At 42.4% G+C, this 21689-nt stretch overlaps 2 protein-coding genes across 3 annotated transcripts in view; one reads left to right on the forward strand and one right to left on the reverse strand.

Annotated features, from left to right (window-relative positions):
* Positions 1-32: 32 nt before the first annotated feature.
* LOC116865074 (cytochrome c oxidase assembly factor 4 homolog, mitochondrial) lies at positions 33-2867 on the forward strand. The gene is made up of 2 exons (XM_032853125.1): positions 33-135; positions 2028-2867. Exon 2 carries the CDS (start codon positions 2040-2042, stop codon positions 2367-2369), a length of 330 nt encoding a protein of 109 aa, XP_032709016.1. The 5' UTR covers positions 33-135; positions 2028-2039; the 3' UTR covers positions 2370-2867.
* An 8500-nt stretch (positions 2868-11367) lies between these two features.
* The window catches only part of MRPL48 (mitochondrial ribosomal protein L48), a 54690-nt gene continuing 44368 nt past the window's right edge, over positions 11368-21689 (reverse strand). For both annotated transcript variants that reach the window (XM_032853126.1, XM_032853127.1), the window contains 3 exons: positions 15084-15186; positions 12615-12704; positions 11368-11652 (listed from right to left, as the gene is read on the reverse strand). In XM_032853126.1, coding sequence (XP_032709017.1) covers positions 11578-11652; positions 12615-12704; positions 15084-15186 — 268 coding nt within the window. In that variant the 3' untranslated portion in view covers positions 11368-11577. The remainder of the gene's footprint in view (positions 11653-12614; positions 12705-15083; positions 15187-21689) is intronic.

The raw sequence follows: 21689 nt of genomic DNA on the forward strand, positions 1-21689 counted from the left end.
TTCCCCGCCTACACCCCCCCCCCCCGCCCCGAGAGGTTGGTTTTCGGTCGGAGGGTCGGAAGAGTTCCAACTGCCTGCAAAACGGACGTCGACGTGCTAGAACGCGCGTCCGAGTTCTCGTGTCCAACCTGTTCGGTGAGCACTGCATACCGCGTCTTTGCGCAGAGAGGCGTAGCGGGCACGGCGGGACTGCGGCTAACTGCCGCGTGCGCGCATGCGTTCTCTCGTTAAAGTAGGAGAGTAGCTGTAGGTGACTTGGACAATTGAATTTCTCTGCTTTCCCAGGCCTTCCCAGTCCAGGCCAGCTGCCGACTGTGTAGCCTGCCTTGATCTCCCAGCATGGGTCTTCCTCTTTTCACTCCAGGGAAGACTGAAGCTGGATGTAGTGGGGAGAGAGTACCGTGGCATTACTGAGTCCTGTTGTCCGTGCAGTTCTCGTTCATTATCATATTAATCTTTACATTAATTCTATGAGTTAAATATTATTAAGGAGGAATCTAAAAAGATTGTGTGGTAAGACGTGGTGCTGGGATTCGAATCTGGATCTCTTGGGTTAGAATCCAGGGCACTTTTTCTGTACAGTAATAAAATCTTTGGACGTGCCAGGCTTCTTAAGTGCATTATCTCATTTAGCCTTCAACAGTCCTGTGAGGTAGACACTATTTTTTTAAAGAGAGACTACGAAGTGATTTTCTTAAGGTCTTCCAGTTAGTGACAAAACTAGGTTTCCAATCCCAGTCCCTTTTCAAAGCCTATTTACCCCCTCCTTCCTCAGGTTTGCCTCCAAAGCAAATGACTTTTGGGTAAGGCTTTGGAGTCCTTAAATCTTTGTAATTTCCACACTGCTTACTATGGCCAACAAAACCTTGCTATGATTAGATACTTTCTCATAGCGCCAATTTCATTTGTTTTACAGTTCTCTTCATATGCTATTCTTCAGCCATACAGAACTTTCAGTTCCTTTCCTGTGTTAGATCCTGTCTCAACATGTGATCCTGCTCTTCCATTGATTGGGAATAGACCTTCTCCCCATCTCTGGCTAGCTCCTATTTATCCTTCAAGTCTCAGTTTAGGAGTCACTTCCTCCAGGAAGCCTTCCCTGCCTGTTCCTGCCATGTCTGGTTTAGGTGTTCCTCCAGTGTGTTCCCAGTCTTCGATATCTGTACATACTGCGTTGTAGTCTGTTTATTACATAGATTGTACACTATTAAGGCAGGAACTCAGTCGGTCTTGGTCACTCCTGTATCCTCTAGCGTAGTGCCTCATACATGATACATACTCAATGATCCTTTGTTGAATGAATCAGAGAGACACAGGAAGAGTACTACTTCCCTTAAAGCCTATCATGGTGAAATGTGTGTAAAGGCTGAGTTTATTTCCCTTCAAACCTTTCTCAGATTCTTTCTGTAGGCTACTTTCTACTAGGTGCTGTGAAGCAGATGATCTTGGGAAGACAGTCTGGGCAAATCCACATCACATTAAACACTCTCATCTCACAGACTCATCTGTTGCCCCGGCCCATGCACATTGTATGCTACAGCCACACTGAACTCTCCATTTCTCCTGTATGTTAAACCCTACCCATATTTAGGTACTCTCCCAAGTGTTAAACCATGTTCTTTTCCAACCATAGGAAAAGGCTAATAGGAGAAAAGAAGAGAGACTAATTATTTTGGGTTGGATCCAAGGCAGGTGCTCCAAAAAGGTGACATTTCACCCATTTCAGATTCCATTAGCAGAATCCATTCTAGCTTATTTAGTGCTGTGCTAAACCCTCTCATATACTTGATGTCATTTCATTGAGTTCAGACCATTTTGCAGATCTGTTCTCTTGCCAGGCCTATTGCTGATGGCATCAGGGTGAATCAGGCCGAATATCTGTTCTCAAATAAGCTTATAGTCTCCAATGGGAGACAAATGCATAAATAGGCTAAACCAAACCAAAATAGGTTTGGTCAATGTTATTTATAATAGGGGAACCTCATAGTCACATCCCTACTCTAACCTTGCCTCCATTGATGTTCCAGAGATTCCCAAAGATGTCAACTCAAGGCCATACCTGGGCCCGACAGGTAAAGAAGGAAGATGAGGAAGAGGACCCCCTGGACCGGCTGATCTCCCGTTCTGGCTGTGCTGCTTCCCATTATGCAGTACAGGAGTGCATGGCCCAACACCAGGACTGGCGCCAGTGTCAGCCGCAGGTACAGGCCTTCAGGGACTGCATGAGTGAACAGCAGGCAAGGCAGCGGGAGGAGCTGCAGAGGAGGAAAGAGCGAGGCCGTCCCACCACTGAGACTCCAAACCGCCTATCCCCAGAGAATGGCCCTGCAGAAACTAGCACCCAGAGAGATCCCGGGAAGAAGTCCTGAACAGCGGAAGTGTGGGCCAAGAGGTATAAAACTCGGGGACTATCTTCAGCTAAGACTGACGTTGAAAGCTAGGCAGCCATGGGTTTGGACATGACTGCTGTAAAGAGCTGTGGTATTTTCATGCTGAGATACCACACATCTTCACCCATCATGTTCCACCAATATTAAATATTGACTGGTATTTGCCAAGTAAAACAAAGAGTGGGGTTAATGGATGGTCTTCTGTCCTACATCTTGGGTCAGTGTGCCAAGTACTGATTTCATGGACACTTAATTTGAAAAGTAAATTCACAATCTAAATGTAAATTGGTTACCTCGTCAGGTCTTCATTTATTCATCATTGGTTCAACACATGACTGACAAGTTTTTCTAAGACCTTTCCTTGTGCCAGCTACTGTGTGAATGAAATGATCTGATGTGATGAATAATAGGATCTCTTTCTTCGTGTTACTTATTCTGGTTTGAAGGGTGGAAATAAAACAACATTAGAACAACTAATTACTAGCCATTATGTAAGTGCTTTTATCTTTCCTTCGTTGATCTGGATATTTCATTCAATCTAGTAGAAGGAAGAAAACATATGGGAAAATAAACATTGAGTTCCTCTTATATACCAGACAGATGCAGAGTCTGACCTCAACATGCTCACAGCCCAACAAACACACAATGTTGCCTGACATTTAATTTTTTTTTTTAAAGATTTTATTTATTTATTTGACAGAGATCACAAGTAGGCAGAGAGGCAGGCAGAGAGAGAGAGAGGAGGAAGCAGGTTCCCTGCTGAGCAGAGAGCCCAATGTGGGGCTCAATCCCAGGACACTGGGACCATGACCTGAGCCGAAGGCAGAGGCTTTAACCCACTGAGCCACCCAGGCACCCCCTGACATTTAACAGGCACTTTTAACAGGGGCGCCTGGGTGGCTCGGTCAGTTGAGCGTTTGCCTTTGGCTCAAGTCATGATAATGGAGTCTGGGATCATTCCCCACATTGGGCTCTCTGCTCAGCAGGGAGCCTGCTTCTCCCTCTCCCTGCCACTCTGCCTACTTGTGCACTCTCTCTCTCTGTCAAATAAATAAAATCTTTTTTAAGTGGCTGAATCCCCTTTATGCCATAAAAAAGTAAATAAATAAAAGGCACATTTAACATAAAATTCAGATTTTCAGCTCTTAAAAAATGGAGAAGCTATCATCATGGAGCTTATATTCCCACTTGACAATTTGCTGGAATTGAGTAACGATTCCTCTTTGAGATGGTTGTATTCTCCAGTTAATAACAGTTGCCATTGCTTCTCATTTTTTTTCCATGGAGCTACATTGCCCATTCGGTTTTCTATCTAGCCCTGGGAGGCATTTGGGAGTGGGAAAGGAGGTGGAAGAGTAACTCCTACCATCGAAGCTGGAATGTAAAGGGGTGTATGCTCTCATCATCATCAGTAACTTTTTTTTTTTTTAATTTTATTTATTTGACGGCAAGAACATAAGCAGGGGGAGCAGCAGAGGGAGAGGGAGAAACAGACTCCCCACTGAGCAGGGAGCCTGATGTGGGGCTTGATCCCAGGACCCTGAGATCATTACCTGAGCCAAAGGCAGACACTTAATGATTTGAGCCATCCAGGGGCCCCCATCAGTAACATTTCTTGAGCATCTATGTATTAGAAGTGCAAATCTGAAGTATAGTAAGCCCTAAAACTACTTTGAGTCTTTGCGTTGGTGACTGGGGAGGAGAGAAAAAGAAAAGAGGGGAGAAGATGAGAGGAATACCAGTTTAAAGAACAGTAAAATCCAATTAGTAATCAGTAAGGACTCTGTGGGGCCCTGTCTGCTCAGTGCTGTGGGTCATCAGAGCAGTGTGGACTGGAGCTGTCAGCAAGAATTTCAAAGAAGGGAGTTAGTTGAGTTGAACCTTAAGTGATGAAGGAAACATTACCCCTTTGTAACATATGTAACAGAAAGGAATACCATCTACAACAAGTAAAAAGTACCTAGAAACATGTGGTGCCTGGGTGGCTCAGTCAGTTAAGGATTCAACTCTTGATATTAGCTTAGGTCATGATCTCAAGGTCCTTAGATCAAGCCCTGTGTTGGGCTCTGTGAAGATTCTCTCCCTCTTTGTCTCTCCCCATCGCGCCCCCTGCCCCCCAGCTTGCTCTCTCTCTCTCTTTAAAAAAAACAAAACAAAACAAAACAAAAACCTAGAAATCAGTAAGAAGCAAACAGCCCAATTAAAAACTGAACAAAGTTAAATAAAGTAGTATTAGCTATTTCTATTAACAAAAATCAAAAGTATTTATAACAGCCAGTATTGGTGGGTATGAAGAACAGGCACAATCACACTGAAGGGATAATAAGTTAATAAAGCTACTGGAGGACAGTTTGATGGGATCTATAAATATTATCTTTTTTTAAAGATATTTGAGAGAGAGAATGTGTGCACGTGCATGGGGGTAGGGGTAGAGGGAGAAGGAAAGCGGATTCCTCTCACCATGGAGCCCCATGTGGTGTTTGATCTCATGACCCTGAGGTCATGACCTGAGCTGAAATCAAGAGTTGGTCACTTAACTGACGGAGCTACCCAGGTGCCCCAGGATCTGTAAATATTTTAAACATTTATATATTTACTGGCTGGCTTTGCCAGAAGAGTATGCAACTCTTGATCTTGGGGTCATGAATTTGAGCCCAACGTTGGCTTTAGAGATTACTTAAAAACTTAAAAAAATAAAAATATATATTTCAACAGCAATTCTTTTAGGAACCCTCTTGAATATATTTTTATAGGCTGTATATATTATGTTCACTGCAACATTGTTTATATAGTGAATAAATGTTCACCATGTAAAACTCCCATCAGTAAGGACTATATTTGCTTATATATTCAAATCTTTTATAACAGAAATGTATCTACATATTAATTTGTATAATTAAAATAGAAATAACTGTCTGTGGGGAGGGCAGGTGGGATTCTAGTAGAAGAAGGACAGAAGTACTCACTAGAAGACTAGCTTCCAAACCAGCTAAGTGCAAGTTTTATAAGACTCCACCTCTAACACAGAGCTAACACTGGGTGGGTCACAGAATGTATTTGGGCGAAGCAGGCTCTGTTGCCACTCAAACCTATTTCCTCAAATAAATGGGATAATTCCTATTAAATAGGCATAATAGAGAATTATTATTTTCTTGGCACAGAGAATTAAATGAGGGATAATAATATAAATAGCAAATAAAAATTATTAGCATTTTTGAACTATTAAAACTATTATAATATTTATAATGTGTATATATATATATATATATAATAAATACTGTCATACAATATTTATGAGGCATTTAACTCAGGCTGTTTGGTTCCAAAGTTTGCTCTCAATCTCTATGACATACTGCTTTCAAATCCCACTATGCCACTTACTAGCTGTTGGTTTGAGGCAAATTACTTAACATCTCAGGATCTATTTTTTCTTCTGAAAAATGCATGTAAAACCTTCCTCAGAGGCCTTAAAACTAATAAATATAGACCTTCCTCATAGACTTGTTGAAAGAATTAATCTTGGTAAAGAGCTTAGAAACAGTGTCTGGTACATAGTAAGCATTCACTAGATGTTATGTGCTAGGTGCTCTCCTGAGTTACATTTTCTCAGTAACTCCATTAACTCCCCTCCACAGAGGAGGAAATAAAGGTTAGATTGGGGGCTAGACTTTGAAGTGTGTCTTATTCTTATGTCTATGCTGTTGTGTTCTGTGCTCTCCTGATCTTCCACTGCCTGGTATGATGCTTAACAAATAGTAAGTAACTATTTACTATGTAAATATTACAGATTTGTTTGTTTGGCTGGCTTTTTTAGTGTTTTACAAAAAGGAGGTTAACCAGTGCACCTTGCCCACAGTGTTCTAGATTGGCATGTTATTTTAGTCTCTCAGCTCTGGAGCCTACAGCCATGGAGCTGTAATTAAAGGTGGTCCATGCTTGTCCAGGACAATCTATACCTACCTCTGTACAGGGCTTGGTGCCAGGGATAAGTGGAGAGACTTGGCTGGGCGTCCCTGTGGCTCATGAGTTGGCCCTTCCCTGCAAGGTCCTTGGCTGGGGACTTGGCCTGTGCTCAGTACAAAGTTGCATGGTAATGTGTTTTACTAGGTGAGTAATAAGAGATGCCTCCCACTTGCCCTCCCTCAGGTAAAGTTTCCAGGCTAAGTCCTTGAGCTGCTGACTAGAAATCCAAAGAGAACTGGAGCCAGTTCAGGTTGAAACCTTATGCTTCCCACTGTATAGAATGATAGGGCTCTCTGCTCCAGCAGGGACTTAAAGCAGGCAGAAGTGGGAGGGATTCTTTCCTTCTTTAGCAGCTATCTTCTGAAGAGTTTTCATTCTTTGGAGCTTGGGCATCTTTCAGAGCCTGGGCATTCTGTCTAAATGGTGACCTAAACCTGAAATGAATGAAAGTTATTCTGGGGGGATTTATTAGAACTAAATGAATCATTTCAGACTCTCCAGGGAGATCACACATTTGAAGACATAAATGACACAAAGAGGTCAAAGTACACATTAAGCTAGCGCAAGACACTTTGGCCACCTGTCTTCAGTGCCTTTCCGGCAGGTCTAGTGTTCTAGACCCAACCAATGCATGCTCAGAGAGCTTTCCTTCCTTAAGTAAACCTACCGTTTTAGAGTCCACAGCTGGCAAATTCCAGCCTTCTGTGGTGGTGGCAGAAGAAGGCACCCTTAGCCAGAGGAAGGGAACTAAAATATGAAGCTGAGGAAACTGTTGGCCTTAACTAGGAAGACTGCCAATTCAACCCCATTCAATCTTCCTGGAAGTTAATGGTCTACATAAAAAGTCAGTTCTCAAAATCTCAGTAACGTGCACTAAACCAGGAATTGAGTGAACTGGAGCAATCCCTGGCTGGCACTGGCTAACCTTGGACAAGTCTGTTTCCCTCTTAGGCCAATGATCTCATCTTTTTACAGATGAGAAAAATGAAGACCAAAACAGATTATCCCAAAGGTTGTATACTGATGGAGCCAAACCTAGCACCGAGCTGTTCTAAATCCCAATCCATTGACCTTCCCTCTTGTCCCTCCTGCCTACCCTTCATGTTATCACAGAGATTCTAGGCACATTCAAAGGAACATTCAAAACTAAAAGTATGCTGAAGGAATGAACTAGTGATAGACACAACAACATGGATAAAACAGGGTAAATGAAGTCAGTCACAAAAGGGCTTATACTGTATGATACTTATATGCAGTTCTAGAAAGGCAAAACTTCACCAAAAATGAGATTAATGATTGCTTCTGGAGAAGAAGAACTCAAAGAAAGTAAAGGAACTTTCTGGGGTTATGGAAGTGTAATCTTGATAGAAGTATAGGTTTCATGGGTGACTGCATTTTTTAAAAGATTTTATTTATTTATTTATCTATTTTAAGGGGTTGGGGTGGAAGCAGAGGGAGAGGGACAAGCAGACTCCAGGCTTAGTACAGAGTTTGGCGGAGGGCTCAATCCCAGAACCCTGAGATCATGACCTGAGCTGAAAGTAAGAGTTGGACACCTGGGACACCTAGGTGGATCAGTAAGTTAAGCGTCTGCCTTAGGCTCAGGTAATGGTCCCAGGGTCCCCCTGCTTCCGGGGAGCCTGCTTCTCCCTCTGTCAAATAAATAAATAAAATCTTTAAAAAAAAAAGAGTTGGACACTTAAGGGGCACCTGGGTGGCTCAGTGGGTTAAGCCTCTGCCTTCGGCTCAGGTCATGATCTCAGGGTCCTGGAATCGAGCCCCTCATCGGGCTCTCTGCTCAGTAGGGAGTCTGCTTCCCTTCCTCTCTCTGCCTGCCTCTCTGCCTACTTGTGATCTCTCTCTCTGTCAAATAAATAAATAAAATCTTAAGAAAAAAGAGTTAGACACTTAACTGACCCATCAGGACCCAAGCATTTTTAAAACTGATCAAATATACACTTAAGATCTATTGTTTCATTATAAATATAAATTATATCTCAATTAAAAAAAAACTTTTTAAGAAGTGTGCTGAAGAAGATTGGAAGGGAAAATAATCCAACATTTACTGAGCACTTGCTAGCCCATTTATATATATTATCTCCATCTCAAATTCCTAAAAAGGGAGTATTCCCATTTTACAGATCAGAAAACCAAGGTTTATGAAGTTAAAATAATTCACGAGTCCCTAAGACAAGTAAGTATAGAAAATAGGAATAGCCTAGGTTTGTCTGACTCTTTCCTTTATAATAAGTTGTCTCAGGGAGGGTGGGAAAGTTATTTTCAACCTTGTGCAAGAAACTTACACTCCATTTGACTTCACTGCCATGTGATTCTAGGAAAGTCCATTTCCTTCTGGACCTCACTGGAGAGAATCGATGAAGCTCATAATTGTTTTGTAACTCTGAGGTTCTAGTAATCAGAATACCTCCCATCCTTCTTGACAGGATAAGGCATTAGAAGCAATTTCCATTTATCTCAGGGCAGACTAAGGAGTAACAAAAGCTCTTTGACTCTGGTGAGAGGATAAATCATCAACTAGGTCAGTGACAGGAGAGCTCCAAGGTGAGGGAACCCAGCTGCCTCCTATTTAAGAGAAAAACCTGACTCATCCCTCAGTGATGTAATGGAAAGGAATGGCTTGGGAATCAAGAGATTTGAATCCTGTTCCCAAGGCATGCCTGTGAGGTGTGCTGTGACCTTGGGTAAAAGCACTCCCTTTCCTGGGTCCCTAACCTATACCTGCTAAAGGAGAGGGTTAGGCTAGCTGGGTCCTAATGTTCTGCAGCTCTAGTGTCTTGTCAGCTTATTAAACCGTGTGTCCTGCTTGCACAAATCACTAACAAGGAAAAGTCAGAAACGAAAAGAATGCAATTTTCCAGGTTCTAAATAGAGTCCTCAGGACATGGGGACCATGTGTATTTGTATACATCTGTTTATTCATCTTGATCTTCCTGTCTCTATACATCTCCCCAAATTACACTCATCCATTAGCAACTTCTCTTTTATCTTCCCTAAAGGAGACTCAGCAATGAGTAATTCTACAACCAAAATACCAGCCCTGACCTGAAAAATTCTGCCCAAGCTCACATTGGGCTTCACTTGAAAGCAGTGGCCTGCTGAATGTTCAGTGTCAATTCAGAGAAGCATTTTAACTGAAGGTAACTGCTATCTTGACAGCTCTCCCTTAGTGTTATACCTTAGAAGGAAATCTGAGTTTCCTATTGTTGCCTTTAGAGACCAAGGCAAAGAAACCAAAATAACTTCAGGACTGCAACTGTTGAGTTTTAGAAAAGTACATGCAATGCTAAGAATGCTCTAGGTTCCCACAGACCTCTGCGTAGGGGTACCCCACAGCAGCAGTGGAGTACAGGAGAGAAAGATCTGTCACTTACTAGTTATGCGACCCTTCAGGAGAAGGAAGTCACTTTCTATCTCCAAACCTCAGTTTTTCCATCTGTAAAACTGGGACAATACCATCAACGTCAAGGATAATTTTTATAAAGTACATAGCATAATGAGGGCTCCGTATGTGTGAGATACACATGTGTGAGAGACTCACACGCACTCATACATAGCCTTTTCACACACACCAATACCCATCCACGTGCACACACATATATACACCCTAAAAGACTGGTGTAAGGATTAGAGCTCACGTAGTACCTTGCACAGAGTCTAGCTCAATAAGTGATCGCTATTATGTACAAAAGTATGAACTCACTAATGCCCAAAATAGGAAAAACATCAGAGGTCACTTAGACTAGTGGTTCTCAAAGAGGTACCCTTGGACCAGTTGCATGAGCATCAGCATCACCTGGGAACATGTAAGAAATGCAAATTCTATGTCCTCACTCAGGATCTACTGAATCAGAAAAAATAGGGGTGGAGTCCAAAAATTCGTGTTTAAAAAGTCCCCAGGTGGTGATTTGGATACACACTTACTTTGAGAACCAGTGACTTAGATCAGGGTTTGACAAACTATTTTTAGAAAGGACGCCTGATGCATGTCTTGCTTTTACAGTCTGTGTCACAACTATTCTGCCAGTGTGAAAGCAGCCCTACACCATATGTAAGTGAACGACCATGGTCCTGTTCCAATACACAGGCAACAGAGTTTTAGAACTAAATATAGGTGGTAGTTGTATAACATTGTGAATGTATTAAATACCACCAAATTGTCTGCCTTAAAATGGTTACTTTTGTGGTTTGTGAATTTCACTCCAGTAAATTACTTTAAAAAAAACAGAGGCAGGGTCGCCTGGGTGGCTCAGTGGGTTAAGCCACTGCCTTCGGCTCAGGTCATGATCTCGGAGTCCTGGGGTCGAGCCCCGCATCGGGCTCTCTGCTCAGCAGGGAACCTGCTTCCTCCTCTCTCTCTGCCTGCCTCTCTGCCTACTTGTGATCTCTCTGTCAAATAAATAAATAAAATCTTTAAAAAAAAAAAAAACAAAAAAAACAGAGGCAGTCAGTGGGACTTGGCTTACCAGCAGGAGTTTTCTGACTTCTGAGCAAGATCAACCTTAATTCTTTGTGTAAACTCATTCCAGGTAACCCTAATTAGCAGTTATGTAACATCTGCCTGAATGACAAGTCACTCACTACCCACAAAGTGTTATTTTTTCACTATCACCAGACCCTGATTCTATCTGGAGAGGTTTTTTCATATACAGAGCCAAAATCTCCATCCCTCTGCCTTCTATCCATAGGGGGTTTACTTATGTTATGATCCTCTGTTTCACTAAAAGATTCAATGCCAGATTACTTGAAAGGATGAGATCACACTAACTGGGGAAATACTGAAGGGAAACATGCTTCCGTGCTAAAGAGAAAATATAATCCCTTAAAGATACTCCACAGGGGCGCCTGGCTGGCTCAGTTGGTGGAATATAACTCTTGATCTCGGGGTTGTGAGTTCAAGCCCACAACGGGTGTAGAGATTACTTAAAAATAAAATCTTAAAATAAAAATAAAAGATATTCCACAGGATGGACTGACTTCTCACATACACACACACGCCCTTCAGCTGCAGATTTTTATTAGATGGAGAATGTCTTAGGTTGGCCCAAAGGAAAGTGGTGACGGTTGGCAAGCACTCCTCCATATAAGAGAGGAGGCATTCCTGGCTAATGGGGACAGGTAGTTATGATAGCTAAAAGTCAGGGTCTTCTGCTTAACATTGACCACTCAACATCACGAGTCCTGACACGAGAGAGTCTGCAGTGAGCTAGTTCAACTTGGCCAACAGTTCTTCCAGTTCTGGCCGAGCTTTGAACCTTCCCTTGAAGTCTTCTTCAGTGTGCTGGGGAGAAGAAAAGGAAAATAAGGGGGAATTACTGCAGAGCTTTCAGTTATTCAAACATACACAGCATTAAAAAAACAAAAAAATAATCCATCAGCCAGCTCTGTGGGGAATGATGCAGATTTGACTAACCTTTATTGAGTATCTACTCTACACCAGACTTGTATTAGATACCAAGGATTCTGAATCGGACTTCCTCCCTGCCTTAAGTGAACTTAAGAGTCAGTGAGAGAAGTCAGACATACAAAGAACGAATGTCAAATGCTATGATTATCTCATTAGAAGCACTTAAAGAGACACAATGCCCAAATTCTCCATCTACTATCAGAAATAACAGACCTAGGGACTGGAATATTTAAGTCAGCATGACCAGCGCATTTTCCCCTGTACACAGATCTGTGTGAAACCCAAGTAACAAGAAGAGGACTGATAAGCATGGGCTCAGAACAAGGACAGCTGGATGCAGCCAACGGCATCAGTCTAAAATGACCTGATGGATCTGTGTCATAACAATGCTTAGCTTGGCAAATGGACCCAAATACTCAGTGTTTAGGCTCAGGTTCCTAATGTTTTCCAAGTTTTCTATGCCAGCTTTCCTTCTGATTGGCATTCGTTTCTCAGCCAAGCCTTGAAGATCCAGAAAACTCCTCTTTAGAGTATATTTCCGTATTTGTGTTCTGACTAATTATACTGTACGTAATCTTGAATCATGTTCTTTCTATACACAATTATGGGCTCACCCCTAGCATCGGAATACTGTGATAGAGTTCAGCTCCTGTGGTCCTTTCAGCATCAGCTCTGATGCACTGGAAGGGCCAGTAAAATGATTACGGTAAAACCGGTCTGCACAGCTTTCTTGTTTATTATCCACATTTCTGTCCTGTTTCTAATACCAGATGCTCTTATCCAATTTTTGAGCACAGGTGGGCCACCAGGGGGCCTCTTCTCAAACTAGCACCTACCTCCTTCACTGATAATCTGACTCCTTCGGGAAGATTGCTTTGGATTATTTCCAAGAAAATCTCTGCAAATGTAGCACTCAAACCGCTGATCTGCAAAAGGAAAGTTGATGAGAGACGGTAGTGAAAGCCAGGTGACTGGCAGACATGGCACAGGCTCAAATATCAGCTTCAGCAGCTAAAGGGCCCGTGGGTGGAGGGTTAACACGAAGAGCTGATTTCAGAGCCCAGCCTCTATAGGATTTCTCTTGTCATCAGTCAAGGGATCTGCTTGCTGACATAGTCATGGCCCCAATACCTGCCCCGGTAGACAATGGATGTCATAACTCGACTAAGAAGTTATCAAGTCCAGGACGATTTTCTGATTCAACTCAGATTTACCCACATCAACCTGACTGGTGTCAGACACTGCGCGAAGAATCCAGAGGTGAATCAGATGTGTGGTACAGGGACATGCAGGGGACTGCAGGAACCCACAAGAGAAATCTCTACCTAACTTGGGAGGTGGGGTCAAAGACAGCCTCCAAAAAAGGTAACTTCTAGGTGGAGTCTTGAAGAAAAACAGGAGTAAACTGGGAGAATTCAGCAGTAGTATCGAGGGATTTCAAGGCAGAGGAAATAATATTCAGTAAAATGTGGATTCATAGCACCATACTAGGGAATTAAAACTAGTTCCGTGTGTGGTTACAACAAATGGGGTGAGAAGAGGAAAACCAGGAAGAGAATCCTAAAGGTATTTAGGCACTAAGGAGTCCAAACTTTGTCCTATGGCCCCGAGCAGCAAGTTGGATCTTTAAGATCTGTATCCCAAAAAATTCATTTCCTTTTTTACCAAATAATTTATTTCAGATAATGTTTAAAAAACTAGATTGTTAAGTAGTTGTTTATTATTTTAAAGTAGGCGCCACGCTCAGGGGCGCCTGGGTGGCTCATGGGTTAAGAGTCTACCTTTGGCTCAGGTCATGATCCCAAGGTCCTGGGATCAAGCCCTACTCTCCCTTTCTGGCTGCTCCTCCGCCCCACACATTTGCATATACTCTCTCAAATATAGAAAGTCTTAAAAAAAAAAAAATGTAGCCTCCATGCCCTGCATGCAGCCAGGTGCAGGGCTTAAACTCAAAACCCTGAGATTAAGACCCAAGCTGAGATCAAGAGCTGAGCCCTTAACCAACTGAGACACCCAGGCACCCTAGTACTTAATTATTTTTAAAGTTAGCAAAGATTTAAGGTGATACTACCTAAACATTCATCTCATTATTTTGCTGATATATTTCTTGAATGGATCTAAAAGGGGTGCTGTCCATACGTTAGAATATTATTCGGCAATAAAAAGGAATGAAGCACTGACACATGCTACAACATGGAGAAACCCTGAAAACATGCTAAGTGGAAGAAGCGGCATAAAAGACCCTATATTGTACAGTTCCGTTTAAATGTCCCGAAGAGGTAAAACCACAGAGGCAGAAAGAGATTAGTGGTGGGGCGCCTGGGTGGCTCAGTGGGTTAAGCCTCTGCCTTCGGCTCAGGTCATGATCTTAGGGTCCTGGGATCGAGTCCCGCATCGGGCTCTCTGCTCAGCAGGGAGCCTGCTTCCCTCTCTCTCTCTCTACCTGCCTCTCTGTCTACTTGTGATCTCTGTCTGTCAAATAAATAAATAAAATCTTTAAAAAAAAAAGAGAGAGATTAGTAGTTGTCAGAAGCTGAGAAAAGGGGGAGAGAGGAGTGACTGTAAATGGGTAGTTTCTTTTTGGGGTGATGAAATTGATTGTGGTGATAGTTGCATTAACTGTGAAATATATTAAAACCCATTTAATTGTACACGTTAAAAGAGCAACCTGTATATGAATAAAACTCTCAATAAAGCTGTTATAAAAAGGGTGATATTGGGCACCTGGGTGGCTCAGTTGGTTAAGCGACTGCCTTTGGCTCAGGTCATGATCCTGGAGTCGTGGAAGTCCCACATCAGGCTCCCTGCTTGGCAGGGAGTCTGCTTCTCCCTCTGACCCTTCCCCTTCTCATGCTCTCTCTCTCATTCTCTCTCTCAAATAAATAAATAAAATCTTAAAAACTTTTTAAAAAGCAGGTGAAATTAAGTATGAATTTTTAATAACTCTGGGCACCCTCATGGTAGTGTGGTTCTCACCCATCTGTATCTGCAGTAAAACAACAGAAACCATGGCTAGATTTAAAGGGAAGCCATAGAGGGGTTTTGCTCTCAGCATCGGGCTCTCTGCTCAGTGGGGAACCTGCTTCCCCCTCTCTCTCTGCCTGCCTCTCTCCCTACTTGTGATCTCTCTCTCTCTCTCTCTGTGCCAAATAAATAAATAAAATCTTAAAAAAAAAAAAAAAGAACTAAACCCTAAAGAATATTATCATTCAAGATGCAGCCAAGAGGAAGAGAGGGGCACGGTAGAAAAAGAAAAAAGGGGGGAGAGAGGCAAATATGTTTCAAGGTTCTCCCAGAGTACCTACCTGAACCACTCGCTCATGAGTGGTGAGAACTGAGTCCAGGAGCATTTTGCTGCCTTGGTCCTGTAGCTGTAACACCTCCATGGTTCTGGTGGGCATAGCGTAACTGTGGGGAGGAAGAGGGGGTTATGAAGAAGGCTCCCTCAAGTTAGTGCCACTTCTACCAGGGAGTCCCTGAGTACAGACACTGCTGTAATTCCAGAGCTTCTGGAATCTAGGGCTCCTCCTCTGCAGCCAGAGGGAAGGAACCTGCTCCTCCTAAACCTTCTCCAGAAGCCTCAACTCCCTGAGGGGACAGACCATGTCGAATGCCTTTCTGCATCCCCAGTTCTTGCCTGACACAACACTGAATAAAATCTGGTGATTAATAACTTATTTGCTGCTACTAAAGAAAAGCCAGTTCTAAAAGAATCAGTGTCATCACTCTGGAGGCTAACCTTGGGTATTTCACCTCTTCTGGAGAAATGAGGCATGAAACCCAACTGTTTTCAAAGAGCAAGATTTTTCAACCTCAGCACTATTAACATTTTAGACCAAATGATTCTTTGTTGTGGGGGGCTGGCCTATGTATTCCTAATCGCTACCCACAAGATGCTGGTAGTACCCTCTGAAGTGGTAATAATAAAAATTATCCCCAGGGGCGCCCAGGCGGCTCAGTTGGTTAAGTGTCTGACTTCAGCTCAGGTCATGATTCCAGGGTCCTGGAATTGGCCCTGCCTCAGGTTCTGCACTCAGTGGGGAGGCTACTTCTCTTCCTCCTTCTGCCCCTCCCTCTGCTCATGCTCTCTCTCTCTCTCAAATAAATAAATAAAATCTTTAAAAAAAAAAAATTGTCTCCAGACATTGTTAAATGTCCCCAGCTTGAGAAATACCATTGTAGAGATTGCTTGCTTTGACCAGCTTCATAGCAATGAAAAGAATACTGGATTTGAGGTAAAATCTTAGCCCTGTAGCTTATTAACAATATTTACTAAGGCAAGTTACTTGTCTCTCTGGGCCTCAGTTTCTTCCAGAATAAAGAGGATTACAATCTAGGTCCATATCAGTGTGTGAAGATCAGGCACAGTGATGAGATAGGATTGATGGCTACACAGAAATGTGGTACTACTGCTGTGTTTGTCTTATCAAAAAGTTCACCAAAATGAAGATAAGTAAAATAACAACAGTAGAATTCCTGAATTTTCATGTCACAGAAAGCTTCATCAATTGATAACAAGGGGCATGGCCCTCTACAAAATGAATAATGGAAATAATGGAAAATAGATTAGAGACACAACAGTCAGTCCATTTAAATATTGGCTCTGTCAATACCTATTTAAGGCTGGACAAATTAATTCAACTTTTGAGTCTCAGATTCTTCAGCTACAGAACGGAGATAATAAAGATAATAATACCTAGTTCATAAGGTTGTTGCAATGATTAAATGACATTACATGAGCAATTTGCCTGTCATAATATGCCTACAAATGCCAGTTCCCTTGCTCTTACAAACAGTAAATGCTAGGTATTACAAACTCTTCCAGGTAACCCCCCCTAAATAACATTCCTTCCCACTTTCCTGCACAATATCTGACCTCCTCTTCCAATTCAAATTTGGTAATAACTTCCCTACATAATTAAGGACCCATTCATAGAATTGTTGCGGAAGAGCAAATAAAATAACTATGCAAAGCTCTCAGGAAAGTAAAAAGCACTCCAAAATGCTGTTTTTCCTTCTTGACATTCTGCAGATAAGACTGACTGACTAAAGTGGGAGTTGTCCACTCCTGCCACTGAGCATGCATTTTATTCTTCCAACACTTGCTTTAGCAAGATGTCGTTTATTTGTTTGTTTATTCATTCATTCATTCAACAAACTTTACTGAAAGTCTGTTCTGTCCTAGGCATGCTGGTGGGCAATATGCAGCCTGTGCTTTTTTTTTTTTTTTAAGATTTTATTTATTTATTTGATAGAGAGAGAAGCAACTCACACAGTGGGAGTGGGAGAGGGAGAAGCAGGCTTCCCCCTGAGCAGGAAGCCCGATGCAGGGCTTGATCCCAGGACCCTGGGATCATGACCTGAGCCGATGACCTGAGCTGAAGGCAGATGTTTAAGGACTGAGCCACCCAGGCGCCCCCAGCCTGTGCTTTAAAGGAGCTTGCTAAGAGTGTTTTGGAGAGGCAACCGTCTTCACTACAGTAAGACAAAGGCAATAATAGGCATGCAGTGAATATTACAGGGACAAGAGAGAGAAGGGGGCTCAGAGAAGACTTCACAAGTGAGATAGGCTTTTACCAAGATGTTAAGAATAAACATATAGGTGTTTGCCTGGAGAACATTCCAAAAAGTGAAGTTATCTACAAAGGCATGAGAGGCCCTCAAAGAGAACTAATAGAAAAGCCAGACATAGTTTGATAAAGAAATACTGGAACTCTGTTCATTTCAAGGTAGAATAGGCCTTTAAGTAGTTAAGAATATAGGTAATTTCTCTTTAGTGTCTACACTTTTCCGTACTTTACAAATTTTCTGCAATAAACATTACTTGTGGGGGCGCCTGGCTGGCTCAGTCATTAGGGTCTGCCTTTGGCTCAGGTGTGATCCTGGAGTTCTGGGATCAAGCCCCACATCGGGCTCCCTGCTCAGCAGGAAGCCTGCTTTTCCCTCTCCCTCTGCCCCTGCTTATGTTCCCTCTCTGGCTCTGTCTCTCTCTGTCAAATAAATAAATAAAACTTAAAAAAAAAGGGGGGGGCGGGACGCCGGGTGGCTCAGTTGGTTGAGCGGCTGCCTTCAGCTCAGGTCATGATCCCAGCGTCCTGGTATCGAGTCCCACATCAGGCTCCTTGCTTGGCGGGGAGCCTGCTTCTCCCTCTGCCTCTGCCTGCCACTCTGTCTGCCTGTGCTCGCTCTCGCTTCTCTATGACAAATAAATAAAATCTTTAAAAAATAAATAAATAAACATTACTTGGATGATCAGACAGGAAAAAGAGGGAAGAAATGAAATAACATAATGTCAAAAATCAATCTAAAATGACAAAATAATGCTACCTTCGGGGAGTACTACCTGGGACGGGACACAGGGGAGCCTGCTGGGGTGCTAGGAAACTTCGATATCTGTGGATGCTACTAAATATAAATGATACCTCAATTTTACTTTTTTTAAAGATTTATTTTTTTTATATTTGAATGAGACAGAGCATGCGTGTTCGTGAGTAGGGGCCAGGAAGGGCAGAGGGAGAGGGAGAATGAGAGAGAGCCACAAGCAGACTCACGGGCTGAGTGCTGAGTACGACTCCCCATGCAGGGCTCCATCTCATGATCCCAGACCACGATCTGAGCTGAAATCAAGAGTTGGACGTTTAACCCGCTGAGCCACCCAGGCGCCCCGTACCTCCATTTTAAACAGTGTAAGTGGACTTCAAGAAAAAGGGTGGGGGGAGAGTAGCCTTACAGAGAGTAGCCTTACAGAATAAAAGCAATGCTTTTATTCTCCACAAAGCACAGGGGCTAGATCAGCTTCAGGCTGGGAAGCTGCTCCCACATGAGTTAAGATTTCCGTCTCCAGGCAGCTGCTCAGCAAGGAAGGCGGGCAAATTAAGAGACCTGCAGGCCAGGCTTCTTCCTCTACCCTCCTGGGTGAGTTGCAGCTGCAGCAGTGCAAACCATTTATAGAACAAAAGCCAGCACACCGCTCCCCTGCCCAATTCCATCTCAAGGTCAGAGCCCTACCCTGCCACTCCCAGAGGAAAAAATGGATCATGATGAAATGAAAATAAGAAGAAAAGAAAATCATTTCATCTCTGAAAAGCTGGGCAGTGAGAATGCCTAACAATATGATGGTCTGAAAACCTCAATCAATGCAGGGCAGTGAGTTGCTGAAAATGAACATCTCTTTGTGCTCTATGCTATTTGGAGCAAAGAGCAGAAAAGAGGCAAAAAGCAGGACATCATTCAGTCTGCTGTTCTAGGAATCATGTCCATGACTATTGAAACTCAGTTCAAGTCAGTGAATATTTATGCAGTGCTTACTCTGTGTCAGGGACTGGGCAAGGTCTTAGGGTTAAACGGTTAATGAAGACAGAACAGTCCTCGCCTTAGAGATCTTAGAGTCTAAGAAGGAAGGCCAATAATCATCAAGTAATTACAAGGGCAAGGAGTGGGCACTATGAAAAGGAACTTATATAACCTTTACTTCTCCTAAATATATAACATAAAGACCTAATTTAATGAGGTGCTCTGAAGAGGTGACACTCAATATGAAGCCTAAGAAAGAAGTAGGGGTTAGTTACATAAAAGGGAAAGAGTATTTGAAGTTTTATAGAGAGCAAGCATATGCACAGGTCCAGAGGTGGAAGGGGATCAAAAACAAAGTCCATGTTAACTGGAGGGAGAGGGAGAGGGAAATGGAAATGAGTTAAGGCAAGAGAAGCAAGCCCAGGCCATAGGGCACCTAGCAAACCATGTGAGAAACCTTAATTTTGATCCTCAAGGAATGGGAACCCAGAGAAGGATTTTAAGCATGGTAGTACCCTGATCATATTTCCATTCTAGAAAGATCACACTGAACACTGTGTGAGAACCAATTATGAGGAATTAAAAATTTGAAAAAAAGTGGGTTCAAATCCAGACCTTGCCTTGTATTAGATGTCTGACCACAGGCAAGCTTCTATTATATTAACAACAACAATAATAATAGCAGCCAAGTGTTGCTGGGAACAGTTATAATATATTTAATATTATAATATATAATATTATATATATATATATATTAGCAACTTCATTTTACAGATGAGGAAACCAAGATACAGAGCTTAAGTAAGCTGCGCAATGCCGCACCATAAGAATGATGCAGAACAGGAGTAAAACCCAGGCAGTCTGGCTACAGACTCAATGCTTTCATTTGTGAATATGTGCAAGGGGCTTGTTTGAATTAAGCAACATTATACAAAAAAGGCCAGAGTGGTTGGCTAATAGTAGGTGCTCAACAAATGCTACTGTCTCCCTGCCTTTACTCAAATGAAGCCAGAGCTTTCCAAAGCCAGGTTTTAAAATCAACACATTTTAAGAAGTCCTTCTGAAAATTTAAAGCGCTATTCCAGAGCGCTGACCTACTGTAGATATGATAACATTCTGTAACTCACATTTAATGCCTCTTTGCCACCACAAAATCTACTCCTAATCTCTGCCAGCTAAAAAAACAAAAAACAAAAACCCATTAATTATTAATAACAGTATTATTTACAGGGCATTTGCAATGTTCCAGTCTCTCTGCTAAGTGCTATCATATACTATCTTATTTAATTTTCAGAACTTGAAATTGTAAGAAAATCATCATCCCCATTATATAGATGAGGAAACTGAGGTTCAGAATTTATCAAGGTCAGCCGCCACTAGCTGGTAGAACTAGAATCTGAACACAGGCAGTTTTGTTTTTTTTTTAAAGATTTTATTTATTCATTTGACAGACAGAGATCACAAGTAGGCAGAGAGAGGCAGGCAGAGAGAGAGAGGAGGAAGCAGGTTCCCCACGGAGCAGAGAGCCCGATGTGGGGCTCGATGTGGGGCTCGATCCCAGGACACTGGGATCATGACCTGAGCCGAAGGCAGAGGCTTTAACCCACTGAGCCACCCAGGCGCCCCTGAACACAGGCAGTTTGATTTCAAAGCCTGTACTTATAACCATTCGTTACTCAAAGTATGGTCCGTAGACAAATTGCTGGTGAACAAACTGCTTGTCATCAGTCTGTGACAAGCTAAGAAGCAGGCAACAAGCACTAAACATGCTATTTAATTCAGCAGACATTTTTTTTTTTACAATAACGAGACTTTCTGGATGAAGGACGCAAAGCACTAATGTACATTTTGGCATAAGCTTCTGATACCTTTGCAGAGTGGCACTTTGAGGAAGCATTGCTCTAAATTATTATGCTATTCAGCCTCCTTGAACTGACACTGCACTTTATCCTTCACTTACCACCTTGCACATTATGCTGTGTGTACACACACACACACAAACACTCCCTGAAATCAGAGACTTTCTCCTCAGTCTCCTCTAGTTGGGATGTCTATCTAGTACAGTATCTACCACATAGTGGGAAAAGGCTCAATCAGTAGTTTTTTAATTGATTTTAATTAAAGCACTTCCAGTAAACTTTAGGAAATATATCCCATGTATACCGCACAACTGGATTGTGCAGTCATATTCAAGAATCTATCACCCCTTCAACAATGGTTTTAATGTTCCCCATGTGGCAGGTCTTGTGTTAGATGCTAAAGAAATAAAAAAAGAACACAGTTCTTGCTAACCAGCGGGGAGGGGAGCTGACATATGAATAGGTTATTACAGCCCATAGCACTGAAGTGACATATAGAAGTGTGTGTCAAGTACAGAAAGAGCAACCAACTCTCTGGGGCATCACGAAAAGATAAAGCATATCTTTAGTCCTAAAACAATTGAAGTACTATCAGCTGTGAGAGCTAAAGTCACAGCTTATTATCCAATCTTCTAGACAGCATGTTTAGCACAGTTACACTAAGTTATAAAGGTTATAAAAGTTCAAATTTAGGGGCACCTGGGTGGCTCAGTGGGTTAAGCCTCTGCCTTTGGCTCAGGTCATGATCTCAGGGTCCTG

Source organism: Lontra canadensis, unplaced genomic scaffold, assembly GCF_010015895.1.
Source record: "Lontra canadensis isolate GAN:19392208 unplaced genomic scaffold, GSC_riverotter_1.0 scaffold7, whole genome shotgun sequence".
Taxonomy (NCBI): domain Eukaryota; kingdom Metazoa; phylum Chordata; class Mammalia; order Carnivora; family Mustelidae; genus Lontra; species Lontra canadensis.